This window comes from Thermobia domestica, chromosome 7, assembly GCF_964235325.1.
Source record: "Thermobia domestica chromosome 7, izTheDome1.hap1.1, whole genome shotgun sequence".
Classification (NCBI taxonomy): domain Eukaryota; kingdom Metazoa; phylum Arthropoda; class Insecta; order Zygentoma; family Lepismatidae; genus Thermobia; species Thermobia domestica.
The window spans coordinates 82,601,433-82,625,127 of NC_137460.1; the positions used below are offsets into that span (position 1 = coordinate 82,601,433).

Below are 23,695 nucleotides of genomic sequence, written 5' to 3' on the forward strand. Positions count from 1 at the left end.
GAAATCTTTAAGTTTTACGTCCCACGCTTATGGCGGTTAGGGTAAAGGAGACTGTGATAAGAAATAAATGAAATTGTGGAATGAAGAAAGTGGGAGGAAACGGGAGAATCCCGACAAACGCACGCACGTGGTGTTCGTTCACCACAAAGTTCACTTGGCGCGAGCTAGGATCGAACTAAGGACCCGATGGACCAGAGGTGAACGATCTACCACTGAGCCACCGTGGCCCCAGATTCTATTTGAATTTAGTATTACGCAAATTACTATTTTATTAGGGTCATGCAGTGGGACTTGTACTGTTAGTACCCACAACATAAAATAATGATGGCATGTTTGAAATGGAGGCTGGCCATCGACACATTAGCGTAAAAGACAATAACTTCATTCACTTAAGTTGTGGGTACAAGTAAATGGCAATGTTGCATTTTCATTTAACATTGGGCGCATAAAGTGTGTACAGCCCAAACGGCTCGTCCGATTAAAAAAAAAAAAATCCTTCACTTTAGATTGCAAACATTATATTTGGAGACGGTTTCCCCCCTTATATTTTGTTGATAACTCTGAAAATAACAGTTACTCTGTCAAGGGACTTTTGAGACACCCTGTATATGAGTATATACTGTATATTTCGGAGCAGAAATAAGTACTTTTACATACAACATTGAAGAAGTTTGTATGGAGGCGCAGAAATATATGAAAACCAATTCAATGCGATGTACTAGGAAAAAAAATTAGACTGGAGTGCAACTCCCGAGTATGCACTGCGGAGTTTCTACAGTTGTTAAGACTCAAGGCCTGAGTGTTATGTTTGTTTGTATTACTTGATTCTTTTGTTTGATTTTGTCGTTGCGAATTGTTGTTTTTGTGTTGTCAAAATCAATTTGTGTCGCTAATGTATAAAATTATTGAACTTACAATGAAGCTATATGCAAAAGTGGATCTTATCGTGATGCTGTCACAAACGAATACGAAGAATTTACTGTCATCATTGAAATAAGTTTTTACTGTGTAAAGTAGCATATATAATCAGCAGTAATTGATGATTGTTGTACTAAATAACAAATGAATAAATTAAAATGACTTTTATGAGCCAAATCGTCCATCTAGCTTTTGTCTGTCACGCACTACTAAAGAAATAAGTCTATCTTTATATGATGATCTCTCACAATGGGAAAAATTAGAGCAGCTATAGTCGCGATGTTAGAAAGTATTACGTACCCGATGAGTTGATGTACTCGTATTGTAGAGTGGTTGTGTTTACGTGATGTTATTCTGTGCAGGGGTGTTAGGAAGGGAGACCTGAGTGGTTTTCTGCATTATTTTAGATGCTTGCCAAAAAATAAGAGCGATAAAAATAAGCAGACATAGACATTTCTTTTGTTGATGTATATGATTTAAAGAGAAAAATGGGAATGTCAGAAAAAATGTCACATAAAGTAATTCGGTTCGATAATTTTGTACAGAAAACCGCTCTGTTATACACGTGTTAATGCAATGTTTTAAAAATACTCTTTAATACTTAACCCTTCAGAGGCAGATGTAGCATATAAATATTCAGTCGATCGTTATTACTAAGGCCCGGATTATATGTAAAAACATATTTTTTCAAACATGTACAGGCCCAAAACAAAGTTTATTATTCCAATTAAGAGTCTGCAAGTGTAAATTACAAATTTAATTTCACATAAAAATACGTTTTCTTTAAAAAAAAAGTTATGTAAAATATTTTGGACATTTTGGTAATAAATACATATTTTTAACAATTTTCCGTTATTTTATCCTATATTTCAAGATTTTTTTTTTTTTTTTTTTTTTTTTTTTACTTTCTCTCGAAAGAAATTAACATCGGGAAAAGAGTAGGCTACATAAATCTATCCATGGTATTTATAAGCAATTTCTTACCTGGAGAAACAGCGTCGTCATAAATTCTGCTTATCAACGCTGGGGTAACTTGTGCCAAACAAAGAGCTTTTGAAGGAGCGTTTTGTACTAAAGTGAACAAGTTACTGTCAAATGATGAAGAAAAAAAAAAAACTTTCGTAAAATTGACAACTAGAATTGAACTTTTCAAAGAAACAAATTCCGATTTTTCACTTCTCCCAACACCCGCAATCACGCGGTGGGGTACCTGACACAATGCAGTACTATGTTATGTAGAGTATTTAGCATTTGTATCTGTAGTAACTAAATTAAACCCAGACGATACTTCGTCCATTGAAATTGTTCAAAATTTAGTAAACAGTGACAGTGACTTGGCTTTCATATCTGCCAATTTCGGTTTCTTACCTCACTTTATAAAGAAAGTAGAAACTACGGGAGATTTATTGAGTACTTCGGTTAAAGTACAGGAAATACAGTGCATTGAAAGAAAACTGAATATTCTTTCTGCTTTGAAAGCTGAAGTCGTAAGAAAAAATATATAAGAATTTGTAAAAGAAAAACATTGGGTATAAAACCCTATGTAAAATATCTGAAGTATTGGAAGGCCAAAACACAAGTGAAGTTCATGGTGTGAATATTTGTGATATGCCCCTTTTCAAATACGCGAGGTTAATATCGTGTGATGTACAACGTTCCTTTTCTCAGTATAAGGCATTATTCCGCGACAATGGGCATGGCTTTACGATGGACAATTTGGAAAAGACGTTAGTTATTCATTGTAATGCTCGTGGAATTTCGACATCTGATAAATAGGAGTTATTGGTGAGCACCAGCATTTATTTATTTTTTTTTTTTACGTTGGGTGTTTTCTAAAACTTTTCCTTGTTATTTTTTTGTTAAATATTTTTCAAATTTTTAGCAAATATTTTTCATTTTTTAGCACATAACAATAAATATTTTAGTTTTTTAACACAAAAATCCGGGCCCTAGTTATTACTTCGAGGACAGGTGTGGTGCATAAACCCAGCAGCTACACGGGTAGTGCGGTTATGGTTTATAAGCTTCATTTGTCAAATAGATCATTCAATACTCAATTATAAGCATGGATGGACGTCTATCTCTTTGGGTCTCTGAAGAAAGAATGATAGATATTTCTAAATGGTGAAAGCTCTTTTTCCATATAGGACAACAGTTTGTAGCCATCTTGATCTTTTAATGTTTGATCTCATATTAAATAGTTTTACTATTCAACTCAAAACGACTTACAGTATGCATAATACTGCTGACACACATTTGATTGAATTCAACTGATATTTTTAGTTTTATTGAACAATTAATGCGCATGCAAGAAATTTTAACGTAAAAGCAATATCTTAGCACTTAGCACTGCTGGATTAGGACTGAATAATTGTGCTCCCACCACGAACTACCCTGAAGCACTAATCATTTACTGTAACATATTTGAAACTTTAACAATCACCGAGGTACCCACCTACAGTTCAACGTGCGACCGAACCATATCAGTTTGTAACGAGTCTCGAAGCAGGGTCTTTCGCACCGAAGATGAGCACGCCAATTAACTAGCGACGAAAGAAAAATTATTTTTTTTTTTTTTAGTTTGACGTCCCATAGTTATCCCTTTAGGCTAAAGTAGATGATTAGTTAATGGAAGTGAATAACTGAATTTTTTTGTACTCTCCCACCAAAGGCGTACGCGCTAGCCACTAATAGACAGCAGTAAGAGCTTTAAGTACGGAAAGGTCTCTACCTACAACAACCACAGTACAGTATAATATAATCACATTTTCTGCAAGTGACTCAGTAGGCCTATTATCTTTAGGAAAGGATGTATGACTCATTTAACATATTGTTCATATATTCAATGGAAATAATTTCTAATACTTCTCAACAAGGCACAAAATATAACGAAATCCCTCACCAAATATTTGTCATTAGTCTCTACACTTGTAAAACATTTACATTCAAACCCAAATTTCCTAAATTCTAGCAAAACGATTCGTATTGTAAAGAATTATACACCAAGCCCGTCAGTTACCAAAACTAAGATGCTTATTAATAAGCAGAACATGGATTGAGGCCATTTGTTTGAAGGATGACATCATAATACGATCACCGCATATTTCTCAGAACTTAACGAACACTTAGGATACTTTATCATTGTATTTGATCGTACCACATTGAGTCTTCTAGAACTTGTCTTTCACTGTGTTTCAGTTACTAGAACGAAACATGTAAAATAGCACCTATTTTATTTGAACAGACTTAAAAAAATAATATATGAAGGTACCGGGTACTGTCAATGATTCACAATAATGTTACAGAAACGACTAATTTCGCACACAAAAAGTAATTTTGTTCTTTTTCATACGTAATACAACTAAATTAAAAAAAAAACGTGTAATATGAGACACATGTACAGTAGATATGTCATTATTTTTTTTAAAAAAATCTAGGGATATTTCCAAAGAAAAACCTCTTTTGTACCCATGTAAAAACATCTTAAATAAATTAAGCATATGATTTAATGAATCCTAAGAAAATGAAATCTTTCAGTTTTACGTCCCAAGATTATGCCGGCCAGGCTAAAGGAGACGGTGATGATGAGAAATGAATGAAATGGTAGAATGAAGAAAGTGGGAGGAAACGGGAGAACCCCGAGAAAACCCACGAGCACGGTGTTTGTTCACCACAAAGTCCACACGGCGCGAGCTGGGATCAAACCAGGGACCCCAAGCACCGGAGGTGAACGCTCTACCACTGAACCACCGCGCCCCTATGGCGAGAAATGAATACAATATTGGAATGAAAAAGTGGGAGGAAACGGGAGAATCCGAAAAAACACGCACATGGTGTCTATCCACTACAAAGTAATGAATTCAAGGAGTGTCACTGACAACCATCATAGAGACAAATTCTTTTCATTGGCCCTTATCCTGCATCGATCCAATCCAGTTTAGATTGTATCCAATTTCCAGATATTTTTATTATTCTCCCACATTATTAGTCTATCCAAAAGCTTCTTTATCAGGTCTCCGCATTGACTAGAACTGTATTCTGTGCGTATTTTCTCCATACAACCATCATGTCTCGCTTTTATTTATTAGGATTACGGAAGTGACATTTAGAATATTGTAATGTTTAGTAGTCCGTACGCACGTAGGCCCTACATGTCTGTTACTCCACACGATAACGAATTCTCGACTTCTATTATTTGTAATAGATTGCTAGAGTGACTATTTCGGCAGAATCGTTAATAGAGTCCAATCCGTTAACGGGTAGCGGTTACTTACGTCCGTCATGTTAGCTCACATGATAACTTATCGAAACCAATTATATATATATATATATATATATATATATATATATATATATATGAAACAGATAGCTAGAGCGATTATCAGGTTCAAGTTCGTTAATATAGACAATTGGTTAATATCTTCAAAGGTAACGGTAACTTTAACGGTAGCTATCCATATCTTTCTATATTGAAATAAATATAATAGAAGTTATAGCTATATCTCTCCGTTAGATGTAAGCAAACATCCTCCAGAGTTGATTTCTACCGGACGAGATTGAAATTCTCATTTTTTTTTTAAAACAAAGACACTGAGCAAAGCTTAAAACTTTACTTTATTTTAAATTATAATTTGTAACTGTTTCGGATATCTAGCATATCCTTCTTCAGACACGATCGAAATTAATGAAAATACAGACATATATATAAATGTTGTTATAACAGAGTTTAAATTCTTTAACCGTCATATATATAGTCATTGTTATAAAAAAAATTAAATTCTTTTAATAGTCATATATAGAGTCATTGTTGTACTTTTTTATTTTTATTTATTTATTTACTAGCAGCGTTCACCCCGCTTCGCTGCGGTCACCCCGGAACGCAATAAACTTTGTTACTTAGATAATTTTTACTTTTTCGCTTTCAAGTGATATGATAAAAACCATAGTAGATTGCAGTAAATGTTAACATTATATCGCCTGTCATTTATGTTAACCCGCCGAGTGACACGGTCATGCGGGTTGCATATAAATACGTTTATTTTTACCTATGATGAACTAACAAAGGATTTGTACGTTATGGACACTTGAATGGTCAATTATCTCAAGACACTGGTAATTAAAAATTAAAGTGATATGATAAAAACCATCTAGGGTCCAAATCCTAATAACCCCCCAAAAATGAAAGAAATTGGTTCAGCCGTATTAGCGTGATGAGGGAACAAAGGATTTGTGCGTTCTCTTTTATAAGATTTATTTTTCTTATTTATCGAGGCCTTCAGCCAATTCTGTAAGTCTTCGTGTTCACTTTCCAATTAATCACTTCCTTCATTTTTGGTTCTTATAAGGGCCTTTTATTTTTATTTTTTTTAAATTTTTATTTTTCTTTATTTATTAATTTTTTTTCTCTATGTTATTCAAAGATATCCGAAACAGTTACAAATTATAATTTAAAATAAAGTAAAGTTTTAAGCTTTGGTCAGTGTCTCTTTTGTTAAAACAATTAATCTAAAGCCATGAATAGTCTTACTAATGAAATTTCCAGTGCGTAATATCTTTACTGTCTACCAGATTTGATTAGTAGTTGTTTCCCTACAAGTCTTCGGCTCGCTAAACATTAAAGTCGTGCTTTGTCCTATTTTGAAATAATTAAATTGAAACAATGCAGTTTTTAAATTGCAACCGAATCTGCAAATTCCCAGCACAGTAGCGCCATCTATTGACGTGACGCAGGCATTAGACGGATGAACTACTAGGAGCCTTAGAAACAGACTGAGATGCAATTGTATTATAAGAAGGGTTGTATTATATTTGGTGACTTGTGGCAATCGTGAAGTTGAGATTTTGGGTAACTAAATTAATCCGTTTGTTCATTTCTTTCCGTGCCAAGTGTGTTTCTCAAAACCTTTTCGAAAGCCATCTATGCGTCACTTATATACATTAAATACGACAATTTAATAAGATGCATGAGGAAGAGAATCCATGCCTAGCCATTGTTAGGTGATCATGTCAGGCGATGTACAGCGGAGACGTATATTAAAGCACAGACTGTGATAATGAAAATGGGACACCCGTCAGAGTTTTAAATAATCCAAAATTCCTGGTGGGTGGTTAACTGGCGTAAACGTACCTAAGGTGCTCAATATATCGCGAGGCAGTAGTAGTGAACATAGAATTTCGATAAGGGAGAAGGGTTCAAACTCCCAAGTTCATGACATTTCAGGTATTTGTATAATTATATTAATAAAGTATGTTTATTTTTACATACTTTGCTTTAAGGGAGCACGAGGGCTCAATGATACAGCACTTACCTCTGGTGCATGGGATTCCTGGTTCGATGCCCGCTTAAGCTGGTTTGTGGTGTATCCGTGGGTATTCTCGGGATACCCGTTTCCTTCAACATTACCATTCCACCAATTATTCCAGCATCATTCACTTGCTTTAATCATCGTCTCCCTTATCTCAAAGGGCATAATCGTGGGACGTTAAACTGAAAGATTTCATTTTTATTTGCAAGGGGGTGTTTAAGCTCGGAAAACTCGCCTTATGTACGCCTCTGTTGAGGAACAATATCCAAAATGATGATAGCAAACAGAACTTATGGCAAAACATCGGTGAAGAGGATAGTCACCATGAACCGTACAGCAAACACAGAAAAAATGACTCTCGGATTACAATTAGCACTTGGAAAAGCCTGCTGTGGCAATCATTGTTCAACGCGAGTTCATAATCTAAACATCCGTGCTTGGATCCCAATTTCTAAGCAGCTGATCACAACCAACAACAAATGCTGAATCAAAATATTTTGTGATTTTGGTTTTATTTTAGGAAGAAATCTGTTGTGGAATCCTGGAAACCTGCTGACAGGTGTTCATTTTAAATTGAAGCATTCATGAATGAAAATAAAAAATCAATAAAATACCTCATGGCTGTTTATATATTTGTTGAAAAAATTTTCTTGTTTTAACATAGCGCTATTATCGGTAACAGAAACCTTACACAGACTGTCACACTATTACAACAATGTATTTATTTATCTATTTAAGTCTTACAACAGACTTTTAATGATCTCCTGTAAAATTGACTGAAGAGGAAAGATAATTATTAACACAAGAAATCGGTCAAATGTCTAGTAAGACTTTGAATTAGTGTTCTCTCAAAAAGTAGCAATCCTATATTAAATTCACTCCTCCCTTTCGTATTTTTTTAAAAAAACTAGAACGAATAATAATAATAATAAAGTACTCTTATTAAGTATCGTAATGACACAATTTTTCAGTGACTCTAAAACTTCACACATTCTTCATACTTTTAGTACGTATTCAATGTTTCCTCTGTGAGCAGTTAACTCTTGCTGTTTAGTACACCTCAGTGTAATCAATATGCTAATTGGCATGTTTGTTATAATTGAGTGTGATTGACAAATATTGATTCATCAAACTTCTTAATTAAACATGACAGCATATGGTCAAGCAAGGTTTTCATTTTAACCCAACATTACCATGGAGAACAACCAACCACATATCCCTGTCAACTCTTGTTTTTATTGATCCAGTTTTGTATGTCGAGGTAAATTGAATTAGTGGAAACATGCAGATAAGCGCAAAATCCAAATCAAGTCTTTGACATTAACTGTTTTCTTTTTGGTTTCACCCTTGTAAATAAATACTAATCACCAGCCGCATTCCGTAAATATTTGCATGGACAAAATTTGATAAGCACGCATGCTAATAATCATGATGACTACGTCAACTATCAGGCAAAATCAACTTGTCTATTTTGTCATGAATCCGATCATTTTGACCAAAGATTATGGAAATTTCTGCAGTCACACTATGTAAATGTCACGCTAGTATCTCCAGTATACATATCTTTGTTATTTCCTTTCATTCGATTACCAGGTAATATAATCTTTTTGAGTGTGTGGAATGGTGATGGGGGAGGGAGAAAGAGAAACAAGAACAATAGTTCAGTGGCAGACTGCTCAACTCGTGAACGCAGAGCTCCGGATTCAACTTCAGGCCATGTAAGCATTTGGACAGATACGTAATACTATATAGTGGATTTTTGTCCTTTAGGTGTTCGCTTGAAGTTATTTCACTAAATATTTTATTTCAGATCCCAGGGTTGATCTTCGTCAAGACAAAATTCTGAGTAATATATTAGACCCTACTTAAAGCACAGAGCCCTTATAATAGCGCTACTGCTGAAAAGGGATGTTAAAACTGCAATGAATCACATAAATAGTTCATCATCATTCACTTATATTTGTCATTCGTTTCACTTACTCTACTGAATATAATCGTGAATTGCGTTCTAACTCACTTTAGTGATAAACAACAGTTTAACGGTTTGAATATCTGCGCAATCTACGTTTCTTTCTAGCTTATTCATTTATCGAGGAATTATTTTTGTTTTGTTTGAAACGAACTGCATGGGATTTTACTGATTTTTTCCTCAAGTCTAGTTGAATGTTCAATTTGACAAACCATTAAAATTCCATTTTATTTCAAAGAAAACAGAAAATACTTCTCCTTATAAATTAATCAGCTAAAAATCAAAGCTAGCGCAGGCAGTCAACACCGTTAAGTTATAGGACTATTCATTCTCTTGTTTTCTTTTCCTTTGTTTTTTGCCCCTGTAATCCAGTTCTCTCGGGACGGTGATGGTGGTGGGGAAAGGCCTACACTAGCGTTTCTTAACAGCTGTGTCGCGGATACATGTCAGGTGTGTCGCGAGATATTTAACGTCCTCTAATCTTCGACAAAGAAATGATCTTCACAAGAAAATAATAATTTATCGTATTGTTGTGTATTTGTTTTTTGTATTTAGAAAAAAAAATCACATGCAGGGGTGCCGCGAAAGTTTGAAACATACTTTGATGTGCCCCAAAGGAAAAAAAAAAAAAGTTGAGAAACGCTGGTCTATACTGCAAGGAGTAATCTTCAAATATTGATTTGTGCATCCGCAAACACAAGATTCAAACCTCGGTCATGGGTCGAAGTCCATGTTAATAGTACCACACGTCCTTCATAATCTTGGTGTTGAATAAGGATGTAAAACATAAAAAACCTCAGCTTTTTTTCTTTTTAATTGTGTGTGTGTGTTCGTGTTAGAGACTTAATCCAATGGACAGTGAGCTAGTATCTTACTACGCTAGAACAGGGCTGGCTCTATCATAAGCGCAACACGTGCATTTGCACGGGGGGGGGGGTGCAAATTTCGAGGAGTGGCAAAATCTGTCATAACTACATTATTAAATATAAATATTTCTTATTGGAAACAGACTTTATGATGGTGGTAGTTAAATTTGCTAAGCTGACCTTCTATTTTAATACTACATTCATACATCATGTTTATGTCGCATTAGTTTAAGGTCATATGGACAGTGTTAAAGCAAATGGTCAAACAAATTCCAGCATGAATTGCTTGATTGTTGTCAAATATAAGAACGCAATTCTTGAACAGTAGCTAACACCTGTTCCATTTAGTTAGTTATCACAATTTTAGCATGAAAATTAGTTTTATCTTTGTCACAAAGCAGTTCCTTATCACTGAAGGTCGAAACAAGTTTTTTTTAAATAGATGTAGAAGGAAAATCAAAAAATAAAGATAAAAGAGTTAGTTGCACGGGAATTGCAAACTGATATATTGAAACTGAAACTCGATTATGAATTCTACAAAAAGGATTATCATCTTTCCTCTGCAGGTGTCTTTGCTTTATCTTTCACTAACATAATAGAATATTATTAAAAGAGAAAACAACAGAAGAGGCATAACGAGACTGTATTGATTGTGTTTAGGCCTTTCTGAGTGCAAGTATTCTTCTTCACTGTTCATGATGGGGTAGCATACTAAAAATCGTAGTTCTTAAAGATTTTTCTTTCTGCAGAAAGGGAGCGGCAAATAATGCCATTGCATGGAGCAGCAAACTGTCTAGGGGCCTGCGCTAGAATTGGCCATGAGATGAGACAGCCTCAACTCTCTCTTAAAATAATCCTGACTGACTTCTTGGGTAACTGGGCTTTTAGCTGAGTGATGCGAAATTCTCATATCAGATCAAAGTTCGCTACTTTTTGATTCAACTACATATCTTAACTGTAACACATGACACTAGATCAACACTGCTCTGTGTCCACCATCGGGCATCGAAAACAAGACCACGTGCTTACTATTTGCCTACAGCAGAGGACAATTTATTATTACACTAATTAAAAGTACTAAATTAAAGTCCTTGACTTGCTCTAGGACAAAGTATGCATTAAAATAAATTTAATGCAAACAAAAATAAGTAAAAAAATAAATAAATAAATAAATAAATAAAAGCTATATAGACTCGTTCCCAATTATGGAATACATGCTGTTCTGTACGATTGTTAATGGAATGTAAATAAGTCGTCAGAGTCGATTTCGAAAAGTTCTTCCGAACAAAATCCATAAAAACTAGTAAACCTTTTTTTTTTTTTTTTTTTGAATACTTACGTTAATGATATAATTACGAAATGTGAAAAAAAAACTAATTAACATCCGTTCCTCAGAAAATCGTCCGAGGATCATCTCTCTACCAAACTGCCCGTGTTACTCATTCTCACTAGTAAATTACTACAATATTTCTGCATTTCTCCGAATGAAAAAAATGATCCGAATGATGTATCTTATTTACGATATATGACTAAAATAGTAAAAGCAATTTTAAAAAATATATCATAGAAGACTCACTCATCAGCAAAGTATATAGGCTTTCTGGATTTGTATGAGAGAGAGATATTACGTCATGTAGTTAGAATTGTTCATTGAACATTCATTAAAGTGTACATTATGAGTGCTTTTCCAGAAAATTGTCCGAGAAGAAAACAAAGATACTAATACTAAGGAAGACGCAGGGGACTCAAAGATAGAGCGCCCATGTGTTGGTGAGTTTGTGGTGGACATGTGCCTGTGGAGTTTTTCTCGGGGTTTTCCAGTTTCATCCCACATTCTGATTCCATCACTCTTTCATAATCATTCACATTCACTTGCATCTTCTTTAGTCTTAATGGCATAACTGAGGAACATGAAACTATATTGATTTTTTTCTTTTGAAGCAACAAACGAAGTCACGCTACAATAGTTTACTTACGAAATATGAACAAACGGTTGAAGCTCTGTTTTATTATTATTTTTAACAAGCTTCATGTTTAGTTTTATTCAACCACTAGCTGATGTGCCCGTTCTTTGCACAGGAAGGATAAGGTTTATTCAAAATACCTCCAAAGTAAAGACATGAGCGAAATACATGAATAACAAAGTGCAATAACTTTATTCTCCTCCTCTATGTAAGCCCATATAACAAATAGGTACTGTTGCCTGCACTATACAACGTGTTATTAGAAACGATCAGAGACATAAATTTGTTGATCCCCAATCCCACTTCAAGCGAAAATCGAAAAGATAGCTTTGTACGCGGTTAGATTAGGTACAAAATGTGGTGGCACTAGGTGACTCCTTTTTATGCAAAAGTCTAATGACACACACACGCAATATTTTATACATTAGTAGCTATAGAGGTTTCTCAACCTGGGAGTCGCGACCCGTAGGAGGTCGCGAGGAGGTTTCATGAGGGTCGCGAAGATAACGGAAAAGATAAATGTAATTAGAATCTAGTACCTGAAAATATTTTTGACTAACGTTATTTTGAATTTTGTTCTGATAGGCATATTTTTATTTTTATACATACTGTTAAGAGCAACAAAAAATAGGTTTAATAAAACATTTTCAACAGGTGCAGAGTTGTTTAAAAATCAATTTAAATGAAAGAGGTACGATATGAAGCTAATGAGAACTGCATACTGAAATACTAGAGAAATACAAATGCAACAAAACCTGCATATTGAAATACAATTAAAATTGAAAGCTAATGAGATACTTGAGCATGGTGGGATTTCTCTAGTGCGGCAATGTCCGGTTCAATCTTCGTGACGCACATTATCAAGTTACTTAAAATACTCAACTTTTTAAACAAATGTTCAAGTTTTTTTTAACCAAAAATTAGAAATTAGCATTTTTTATCATATGACCCAAAATTAAGGAAGCTTTGAGGTTTTAAAATTTTCAAACGGCGTCCATTTTGAAACACTATGACGGATCGAATTAGATATTTGTAACACGCATGAACTGACCAAATTTGGTTTTAATCCATTCGCTTTTAGTGAAGTTAGTGTATTCACTAAATACAAGAAATGGATTCTACTATTATAGAAATAGATGGATATCGTTAGATCTCCGCAATAGGTATATTAAAAATCCTAGACAAGCTTATTACAAACTAGAAATTATAAGAGGGTCACTGGCAAGAGGATGTAGTGAAATGGGGGTCGTGATAGGAATTAGGTTGAGAACCATTGGTATAGATAGAAATATCAATTTTCGATTTTCACCATCCAATACTTCTCTCTCTTTTTTTTTTATAAAATTATTTTATTTACTTATTCTTCCGTATAGGGAAAAAATACGAACATAAGTTTAAAATCTGATATGGTCACGACCAAAGACGCATGAAACCGGTAAATTTTTCGGCTTATAGAGTGTCGTTATATAAATGCATTGAGATAACGTTTTTTTTTAATTTCTACTTTCAGCATTAGAGGATTATTTTCAAACTAAAACATTAAAATAAATTTTTACGACGATACATAGTATGCGGCAACTAGGAATGTCGGATTTTCACCGTAAAGTTTCAGCATATTCCCTACCTAGGAAATTCAAATCTTTTAGTTTATATCTTATAGAAAAAACTTCTAATAAATAAAAGCTTTAAGAGTAGTACACTCTTTACAAAATTAGGGAAATTTTATGACGATGGCAGAAGAATTATGCGCACGTCATTCGCGGGCCTGTCTACTTAGAAAGACCACATCTGAATTTTGTAGGCGTCAAACCAAACGCTTTTGTTTATGAGTAATATTTGGTTGAAGTTCTTGGCAGGATTTGTAGTTTTATTATTATTATTATTATTATTATTATTATTATTCAAGAATTCTAGTTATTTTTAACAAGACATGAAAGAATAGGTATCTAGAGAATAAAATTTACGGTGAAAAACTGCCAAATTATTATTATTCTGTGCATTTCTATCATTGTTTGGAGTAAAGAATGAATTTTTCACATTTGAATTGCCTGTGGAGGAGGGATGATAGTAGTTTGTAATTGCATGCATTGTTACTAGTAAACTTTTTATGAAATTAAAATATAATACGTGAATATATTTTAATTTCTATTCGGTAGGAAACATACATTTAACATAATCTGACCTACAATCAAATATACAGCAGCTTGATATAATTAGTGCGATGTGCATTGTACTATCACAACATTTATCTCGACTATTAGTCATGACAAACATTTACGGAAAAGATCAGGATGTTCTGTTGTATATCTCTCCATCAAATTTATATCCATAAAAAAGAAAGAACTACCCACATACGAATCTACGAACCATTTGGTATCTAAACTGTGATTTGAAGACCATACTAAGTGAATGAAGTTGCGTTCTCTAGCTGAAGTCTATTCAAGTCACTAGTCAAGCTGGTCACTAGTTGGAGAAAATAATCGAACTATTTCCAAACAGTAAAAATTCTAATTGCTGTTGGTTGAAGTTTTGAGTTACTTTTCAGGGCTGTGATTATATAAGACGTGCACCTAGTTTAAAATGAAATTCGAACTAGCGTAATGCGTTCAAATTTTAATGGGACTCGGATTCAGGATCATGTATAGGAAAGGGGCACCGCGGCTAGTGGGGAGGGCTGCATAAATAATAAATTAAATAAATAATAATACACCTGGATTTTTAAATTAACTATATAAAGACTCACACAGTTCTTAGCGAAATTATTATAATCACATAATGGAAAGGAAGCAGCATAGGCCTCCATTGAAGGTACTCTATCCACATTCGCCTTGAAATCCTTACTCATTTCAATGGCTGACCTGAGTGAAATTAAACTCATTTGATCTACTTCTGCCACATTAACTAAAGTCGACATTCGATATAAGAGCATACCGACATGCATCACTTTCTAACTTAAAATCGTATAATTCATAGCACATATTGCTGATTTTGTTACATGTTTAAGAACATACCGATATTAATACGATTATTATATTATGCCTATTTAGAAGTTTCTTAGCCGGAACACACTCTTCTAGCATTACTACTGCAACTACTCACCGCTAACTTGAAAATTGTAGATAAATGATTCAGAATTACAAATTATATACCCGTATTCGAGAAAAACATGTTTCAACTTCGTACGTTGTTCAGTCAGCAAAATGTACTGCTGTCACCCACACTTTTGAAAAATATCCTTCACGATACTCGTAGGAAAAAAAAAAAGTTCTTTACGATCAAAAAGTTCTTATTCAAAAGAAAGAGAAAAAGCGTTTCACTAACTGTATACGAGACAGTAAAACAAAATAAAGAAAGAAAGAAAAAAAAGACTCAGACGCAACGAAACACCGGTACAAAATGCATGTAACTCACAATGTCTAGATGAACGGATACCATCAACACAAGTTGACACACTGACCACAGAAAACCACTTTCAAAACACAAAAGCTTAAGTTTACACTTTTCTCCCACACAAGTGATCAAAACTTTAAAACGATACTCTTATGTAAACAAACGATCCTTCAACATTATGAAATCAACCCCTGTTGCAAATAATAAATCACAGAAGTTGGTCCCTGACCTGGAAACACACCTGACCTGGTCGTGCAATGACGGAGCCTAGATCTCAAGACTGTAACTCGCCTAGCCCGGTCCGACCCAGCTTCCGCCTGGACCAGATCAATACGCTCAGCTCTTCGCAGTCCTGCGTTCGAGACACAACATATAATACTTCCTAACAGAACATTTTTCATACTGAATAACCTTTGAATATGTGAAAAATATGTTGACGAATTTAAGGAATTTAAACTAGTTTCAAGAACAACATAGATTTTATCTATTGTTTACGAGAAAGTTGGGAAATTACCTCCACCAAGAGAATGGAACATCCTAAGGGGGGGAAAAGCTAAAAAAAAAAATATATATTAATGAAACACATTTAACATACTTGTCAAGGAAAATTACTAGTAATATCTAATTAGACAGTTCTAATAACATATCGAATTTTAAGCACGACGCCTAGCAATAGTTCAATGAAAGAATGAATTGTTGAAGTGTTACTTTTCAGCATCAAGGCTATATGAGACGTGGACCTACAGTTTCAGGTGGAATCTGAACCACTGTAATGAGTTCAAATTTCAGTGTCCCCCACCGGGAATCAAACCAAGAACTCCGTGCATCAAAGATGCTCGTATGCCTGTTAATAGTTAGCGGGGAGAGTTACTTAACAATCCTTGCCTTTCTTGCAAAGACAAAACACTATCTTTCTTTGAAGTAGCAGTTTCGTTTACTTTCTGTTTGAAGTTGAACCAAAGGCTATGACAACGGTGGGTATGGCTTAACTTACGATATAAAACATATGCTCAACGGGAATCGAGCCTGTGATTCCCGCACTAACTATTTTGCTACAACCCCTCCCCGCAGGTCTAGAGGCTGGTGCGCGTGCGTCTTTGGTGTACATAGTCTGATTCGATTTACCGTGAAAAGCACTGGAATTTGAACGTACTACGCTGGTTCGGATTTCACCTTAAACTTTAGGTCTATGTCTCATATGAGGCATTTGCAGCACAAGGGAACAAGTCCAACGACCAAGTTGTGAAAATAAAAAGTTGTACCTTACCTTTAGGTATACAACATTTATTTATTTTTTTAAGATTTTTAACAGTTATTTACAATATCTGGATATAAATCTTTTAAACTCTGAAAGGAGCTTCAGGTAGAGAGCTTAAAGATGAAATATGTCCAAAATAATAAACAAGTAGATTTGATTCCCTTGGGCCCAAACGCGCCATATAGCCTCGGTGCTGGAAAAGGACGTTAAAATTCATCAAACAATAATATTTTGTCACAAAAGAGTTCTCGTTTTCTCTTTGTTCTGCAAAAACTTAGTAAAAACAAAATTTGGCAGAAAAATAAGTGTTCGCGTTTTTCGAAATTTTCAACAATGCATATTTTTCAATATGCAAGATCATGGCAAGAAGACAACGGTAGGTCAGTGGTATACGCTGATCTCTGGAGAAAAGGCTTGCGTGTCTGTACCTGGTTGTTCCAGTTAAGAGCTTGAGGGGAACGAACAACGTCAGAATGTGACTTTTCAAATTGTTTTAACATATACTTCCTTTTAGCTAGTTTTTCGGTTTTGGTTTTACCATTACAACAAATAGTCATTAGTGATACAGCACAAATTGAGGGGAAAACACGACAAAAAAGAAAAAGAAAAAAGGAAAGGAACAGAGAGAGACGAACGAAGATGTGAATGAAGAAACTTAAGGAATTCTGCAATATGTGATCGTGACCGAACAGGGCTGTAAATAAGGGCCCCGCGTTGCAGCGGGCCCCAAGTTATCAGGGGGGACCCAAATCGTGAAATGAGACGTACAGAAGGGACCCCACTCCACGCTGTCTGAGGGGAGGCCCCCAAGCCTTTAGTTACGCCACTGTGACAGAACATACTGTAGATTACTAAATTAACAGGTGAGACATGGAAAATATGAACGGGGTACATAGAGCCTCATTCGGGTGTTCGGGAAACCTTTTAGATTAAGATCTTTGGGTAGTTCAAAACAAAGTTTGATAGTAATGCAAATGTAAATTTTTACATTTATTAAATGTAGTAATTATCATCTTGAATATTTCGAACAGGATGACCTAACTCTCTATTAAATAAGTTAACACACACTCACGTAAGTTCTTACAGAATACAGATCTGCGGGTGCAGTTTATGTCACAATTGCCAGCCCTGATATGTTTGCAATATATAAGGTCTTGGAACAACTATTGGCTTAATTAATAACATTTTATAAGCTTTAAACGACTTTTCATGGACAAATTAAGCATGACGTATTTCCACCAGTATTTGTTTTTCCGCTGGGTTCCAAAGTCGTGAGCTGCACATGGAACTTACAGTGTTATAATGAAAGAGCCAACTGCAATTTTTAAGTTTCTAAAAGAAGGAACATTAAAGAGCAAAGAGGTCAAAGATAGGTATGAGATGAAAATTTATTTAAATTCATTGTTTGGAACTGAAAATGTTTTAGATCCTTGTACAGCGGGGGACACTTCTAAATGGTACAGCCATATGGAGATTTACGGCTAAGGTGTACCATTTAGAAGTGTCCCCCGCTGTACTTACGTTGAAAGCGGAAGTGACAAAATCACTTAACTCATACATTTTGCTGCATCAAATACCTATATTTTTAATGAGTGAGAAATTCAGCAAAATAATGATCAGTACTCTGCTATCACTGGCAGGTCACTTGTCGCAGAGATACTCTATTCCATGTCACAGGTATTGCGGTAGCACTTTCTTTTAAAAAGAAAAAAAAATATTTTCAAAACAAATGAGTTGAGTTGATTTTGAGTTTAACGTCCCGTTCAGCAGCGAGGCTATATGAGACATGGACCCACTGATTAACGTGGAATCCGAACCACATGAGCTCCCGCCGGGAATCGAACCCGGGTCTCCCACGCCAAAGGCGCGTACGCTAACCGCTAATCCACGAAGGAGCTCTCAAGACAAATGAGAGGAAAATGCAAACTACATATACAGAGTGCTATCAAAACAACGGAAACACCTGGTTTGTATGAGATTATAAAAATGAAAATACATGGGTAGCGGCGATGATTTATAAAATGAAAATGAAATGAAATATTTAAGTTTTACACCCCATGATTATGCCGGCTAGGCTAAAGGAAACTGTGATGATGAGAAATGAACGAAATGGTGGAATGAATATAGTGAGAGGAAACGGGAGAACCCCGAGAAAATCCACGCACACGGTGTTTTCTACCACAAAGTTTATTTGGTGCAAGTTGGGATCGAACCAAAGATCCTTATGCAATAGAGGTAAACGCTCTACCGCTGAGCCACCGCGATGATATATAATACGTCACACGATACAACGGATGCGTCTGTTCAAGCAGGCAGACGATAGCGATGCAAAATTGGGAGACCTCTCGCAGTTTCAAAGAGGCCAAATTATTAGAGACCGTTTGGTTAGTGTGTTAGGTGTGTCACAAGAAAAGTGTACAACATCATAGCCTACAGAACTCATGAAAAACGTTGACGAAGAATAATAGAAGAGTTGATGGAAGAGAAGCCTCAGTGACATGGATCAATGAGCATTGAAGACGGCTGTCTCCGAGGGCCACAAAGCGAATGTTGCAAAAGTGTCTGCAGAAACTGATCAGCATCTCGAACAGGTTATTGCGATAATCACAGTGTCATGCGATTTCCGTGATCCGAACATCTGTAATCGGCTTTGCAATTTCCAAACAACTAATTACTGCCAACATCACGAAGAAAATGCAAAGTAGACCGATGATAACTGAAAACGTGGAAATTTGTTTAAGTAGACATCTTTTAGCTTACCTCCAATAAAAGGCAATGTTTTTGTAAGATGGACTCCTGAAGAAGATTATGTTCCGAAGTGTCTCCTCCCTACAAGAAACATGACTGCGACTCTATATGATACTATGGGGCGCTATTTCCTAGTATTCCTTGGAGGGCTTAGATCCTGTGATTACGCTCACAGGACACATTACTGCCAATGGTTATGTGAACATTTCACGTCATCAAGTGCATTTATGATCCAGATTATGTTTCCAGCCAATGAGGAAATATTCCAAATGGTAATACGCTAATTCATAGTGGTGGACCTAATCAGGATGAACTGCACTACCTCCCCTGGCTAACCCAATCTCCAGAACTCAATATTAATGAACAGTTGTGGTCAGTTCTGGAGCTCATAGTCCGGAGCAGTATTACCCTCTTTGCTCACTGAAGGAATTGAGTGCAGCACTGCACAGGAATGGTAGAACATTCCTCTGGAAAACATTCACGACTTACATGACTCCATTCCGTGACGAACTGGAACTGGTCTGTAGTTTATGGTTGTAATGCCATATTAATAAGGGAAGTTGAGTTTTCTTCAAATATATCCATTATTTTGACAACATCTACATAATGGAACTTACGGGAGACTACTTGCACCTTCGAAAATTTTAGGTACCCTACTTCATCCTAGTGAACTTGTTGTCAGGTATTTACACCTTAAATTAAAATCCTTCCCTTTTGTAAAAATAAGGAAGTAAAATAAAAGTGTACTTTGATAATGGGAACTATGGAAGATGTGTGTCACTTACGATTTTTAAGTATCCTATCTTAATTCTCAAGGAGTGTTTGTATGACGTACTTCGCTCACCACTACAAGAAAGAATAAAGTATTATGACGGAGGTCGTACCACTGGGATTAAACTTATTGTGAATGAACATATATTTGACAACTACTATGTATTTTGTCAATCAAGCATTCTTTTAAGTTCAACCGTATTATATAAAAACATTCGCACCTGAATTTCTATATAAGGGACGACACGATGATCAGTAGCGTAGCGCTCACTTCTAGTGCGAGGGGTCCCTGGTTTACGGTGGGCAACATTGTATATGTGGATTTTCGCGTTTTCTCCCGCATTCTTATTATACTAATTATTTCATAATCAATTACTTTAATTAGTCATCCGCTTCCTTTAGCCTAAAGGTCATAAGTATGGGATGTAAAACTAGAAATTTTATTTGATTACATAAGGACTGATCAACCCGTCACACATAAACACACACGGGATTGTTTCTGAAAAATAACAAGATTATTATTAATTAAAATTACTCAGAACGAAAGTAAAATGAGAGCTCTTTAGCTTCTCCTTTTTCTTTTCCAAACTAATGAGACTTCCTTCTCTTCCGCATTTCCTTGATTGGGAGCGAGGCCGGGTAAAAAATATAGATACTGAAATATTATAGCCATATTTAGCAGGGAAAGTTACGTTAAGTCGAAGCGGCACATTCAAGACTGTCCATATAAAGTGGTATGCAGTAGACTACGAATCGGCTAGTATACACCGGCAGTATCTCCAAAATTACTAGGATCAAACTGGTAAGGGGATTAACTGATTAGGAATTAGATTTCTGGGATCTCGGCATCGATGGCCATTCACCCCGTCACGTTTGAGGGATCACGTCCCTCGGCGAGCACACTATCCAGGGGGAAAGGAAGGAAGTAAGCGGCCTGGGACCTATAAGTTATGTACCACCCCGGCATTTGCCTGGTGTGAATGAGGAAAAACCAGGAAAACCTCATTTAGGGTGGCTGGTCTGAAAAACCGTTTCACACTTTTTCGACCGAGTGCCCCCACCGGGAATCGAACCCGGGACCACTCGCACCGAAGTCGAAAGCGTTAGCGACTACGAGGAGACTAACTGAATATCCGCGAATATACATTTCAATTAGAAATGATTTACATGTAGTAAGTAGGCCACTGTTAGAACTATATGTCACAGATCAACAAAATATATGACACTGATACTTAATAATCTATTTTTACATATACAGTACATAAATGTATTTTTAAAAAAATCCATCCCAGCAAAACAAAATATATTAATAATTTTGACAATGAACTATATATTTTTCAGCGCTACAAAAATTGGTTCTTCTCAAGAATTATGCAGGAAAATTTACGGATATTATTTTGATCAGCTTGATGTCATCCATTAACATATATATAGAAATATAATATTTAGAACAAAAATTAAAGTCTAACATTTACTAATAATTTTGAGCTATATCTCATTATCCAAACTGTATAATGTCATCTTGCTAGTGTCATAAACGAAAGCTTGGTGAGAGTATATTCCAGCATCTCTTTCCTCTTGCTACCATCAATTTTTAGAAAGCTATCTCGATTTTCTGGAAGATCGCGGTGGCCCAGCGGTACAGCGTTCACTTCTGGTGCATGGGGTACTTGGTTCGATCCCAGCTCACGCCAAGTGAACTTCGTGGTGGACAAATACCGTATGCGTGGTTTTTCTCGTGGTTCTCCCGTTTCCTCCCACGTTCCATCATTTCATTTATTTCTCATCATCACCGTCTCCTTTAGCCTAGCCGGCATAAACAACGTGGAACGTAAAACTTAAACATTTCATTCCATTTTTTTCGATTTTCTAGAAACTTATGCATGAAAATCTACACTTACCCATATTACTGTGCTCAATGAAATATATATCAGTTGGTATATGTTTAACCTCGCAAATGCTAATAATATTGTTGAATTTGCCTCTCGTATCATGTTTTCGGATGTAAATAAACACCTATTGTATGCATATAAAGCTAATTAAGTCCAAGCAAATTACAATCCATCGATTTTCAAACTTGATACATAATTTCACCTGGTAATTATTAGTAACTAAGGTCAGTTTATGCTTCACTGGTTCTTCCCAAGTCCTGGTTTGTATTATACATACTCGCACATATACACATCCCTCATTACATAGCCAGAGGAAAGCCCTTGATGAACTAAAAACAGAACAAACTGAGGTGAAAGTGTGTTACTGAAGGTACAAAAATGGAATGGAATTCACGTTTCTTTCCATATTTCTGTAGAGTGACAGCGAAAGCAATAAATTCAAAATCATAAACTATTTATAACACGACAAAAATGTCCACTGGTCACGACACTTAAAATGTACGATAAAGAAGATACAGAAAGTATTCCTAGAGAAAACTTGAAAGGTTGGTTACTCGTGGTGAAGCAAGTAATTTTCATGACATCAATTATTATTCTTCCTCTTGTCAAAGTGTGTTTATGATTAATAAATGAGTTATTAACCAAAACAATTAATGAATAACATTGTAATGTAGTTACATTCCTAAGACATACATAAATTCGAGTAGTATCGAATGCGAAAAACCTAACATTCCCTCTCCCGTTTTTATTCTTTAACGTATAATTACTAGCATCGTATTTTAGAACATACGCATTTCACGATGGTTTCATACATTTGGCTTAAAATGTCCCCAAAATTTAAATGTTAAACTTATGGTTTATTTATATATTTACTACTATTAAATAAATAACAAGTACGTTATTATTTCAAACTGTGAAACTACAATAGACACGCCGGTTCTGTTAGGCTTATTCTAGATACTCAATGTGCTTAGATATTGCCACAACTTCAAATTACTAAGTTCCTTAAAAAACCTATTTACTTCTTTACGCTCCAAATTTTATTTGGACTTTACATCTACTACAAATTAAACATATGCCAATATATTAACAAATACTAACAGGAACCTTCCTGTATTTAAATCACTATTTTTATAATGTCAGCCACTTTTGGCATTACTATATCATCAACTCTTTTTCATACATATCAATCACAACTTAGTAACGTTACTCATTTGTTTATATAATTGCTCCACTAACTTTTAACACCTTGTCCGATTATTTCACTCTTAACATTTTCCTGTGTATCACCTAAAATTGAACTGTACCTATTGACTCCTAACATCCTCCCGGGTACACTGTACTCTCAGCATCCTCTCGGGTACACCTGCAAGTAACTGTAAAATAAACAACATCTCATAAATTATTATGCGAATAACTTAAAAAGCCTTCCTTTCTTCACTTTTACAGATCTCTGTTCTTTTTCAACCTTTTTTTTAACTCCAAATTTTCTAACTTTCGCTCTACTTCCTTCATTTTATCCCATAATTCCTGGATTTTTTGCTCCCAGCACATGAATTCTTTAAACATAAACTGCAGCAATTCCTGCTTTAAGTTTAGCAGTTCATTTTTTTC

At 35.3% G+C, this 23,695-nt stretch overlaps 1 protein-coding gene across 10 annotated transcripts in view; it reads right to left on the reverse strand.

Moving 5' to 3' along the window:
- Positions 1–23,695, reverse strand: part of LOC145690241 (ecotropic viral integration site 5 ortholog-like) — a 176,583-nt gene that overhangs the window by 105,334 nt on the left and 47,554 nt on the right. For 2 of the 10 annotated variants that reach the window (XM_081764937.1, XM_081764942.1), the window contains exon 1: positions 15,659–15,821. The exons of 1 other annotated variant lie outside the window; for it this stretch is intronic. In XM_081764937.1, coding sequence (XP_081621063.1) covers positions 15,659–15,813 — 155 coding nt within the window. In that variant the 5' untranslated portion in view covers positions 15,814–15,821. Of the gene's footprint in view, positions 1–15,433; positions 15,572–15,641; positions 15,822–22,090; positions 22,115–23,695 lie in introns of those variants that run through there. 7 more of the 10 variants (XM_081764946.1, XM_081764944.1, XM_081764939.1 and 4 more) reach the window with 7 other exon arrangements.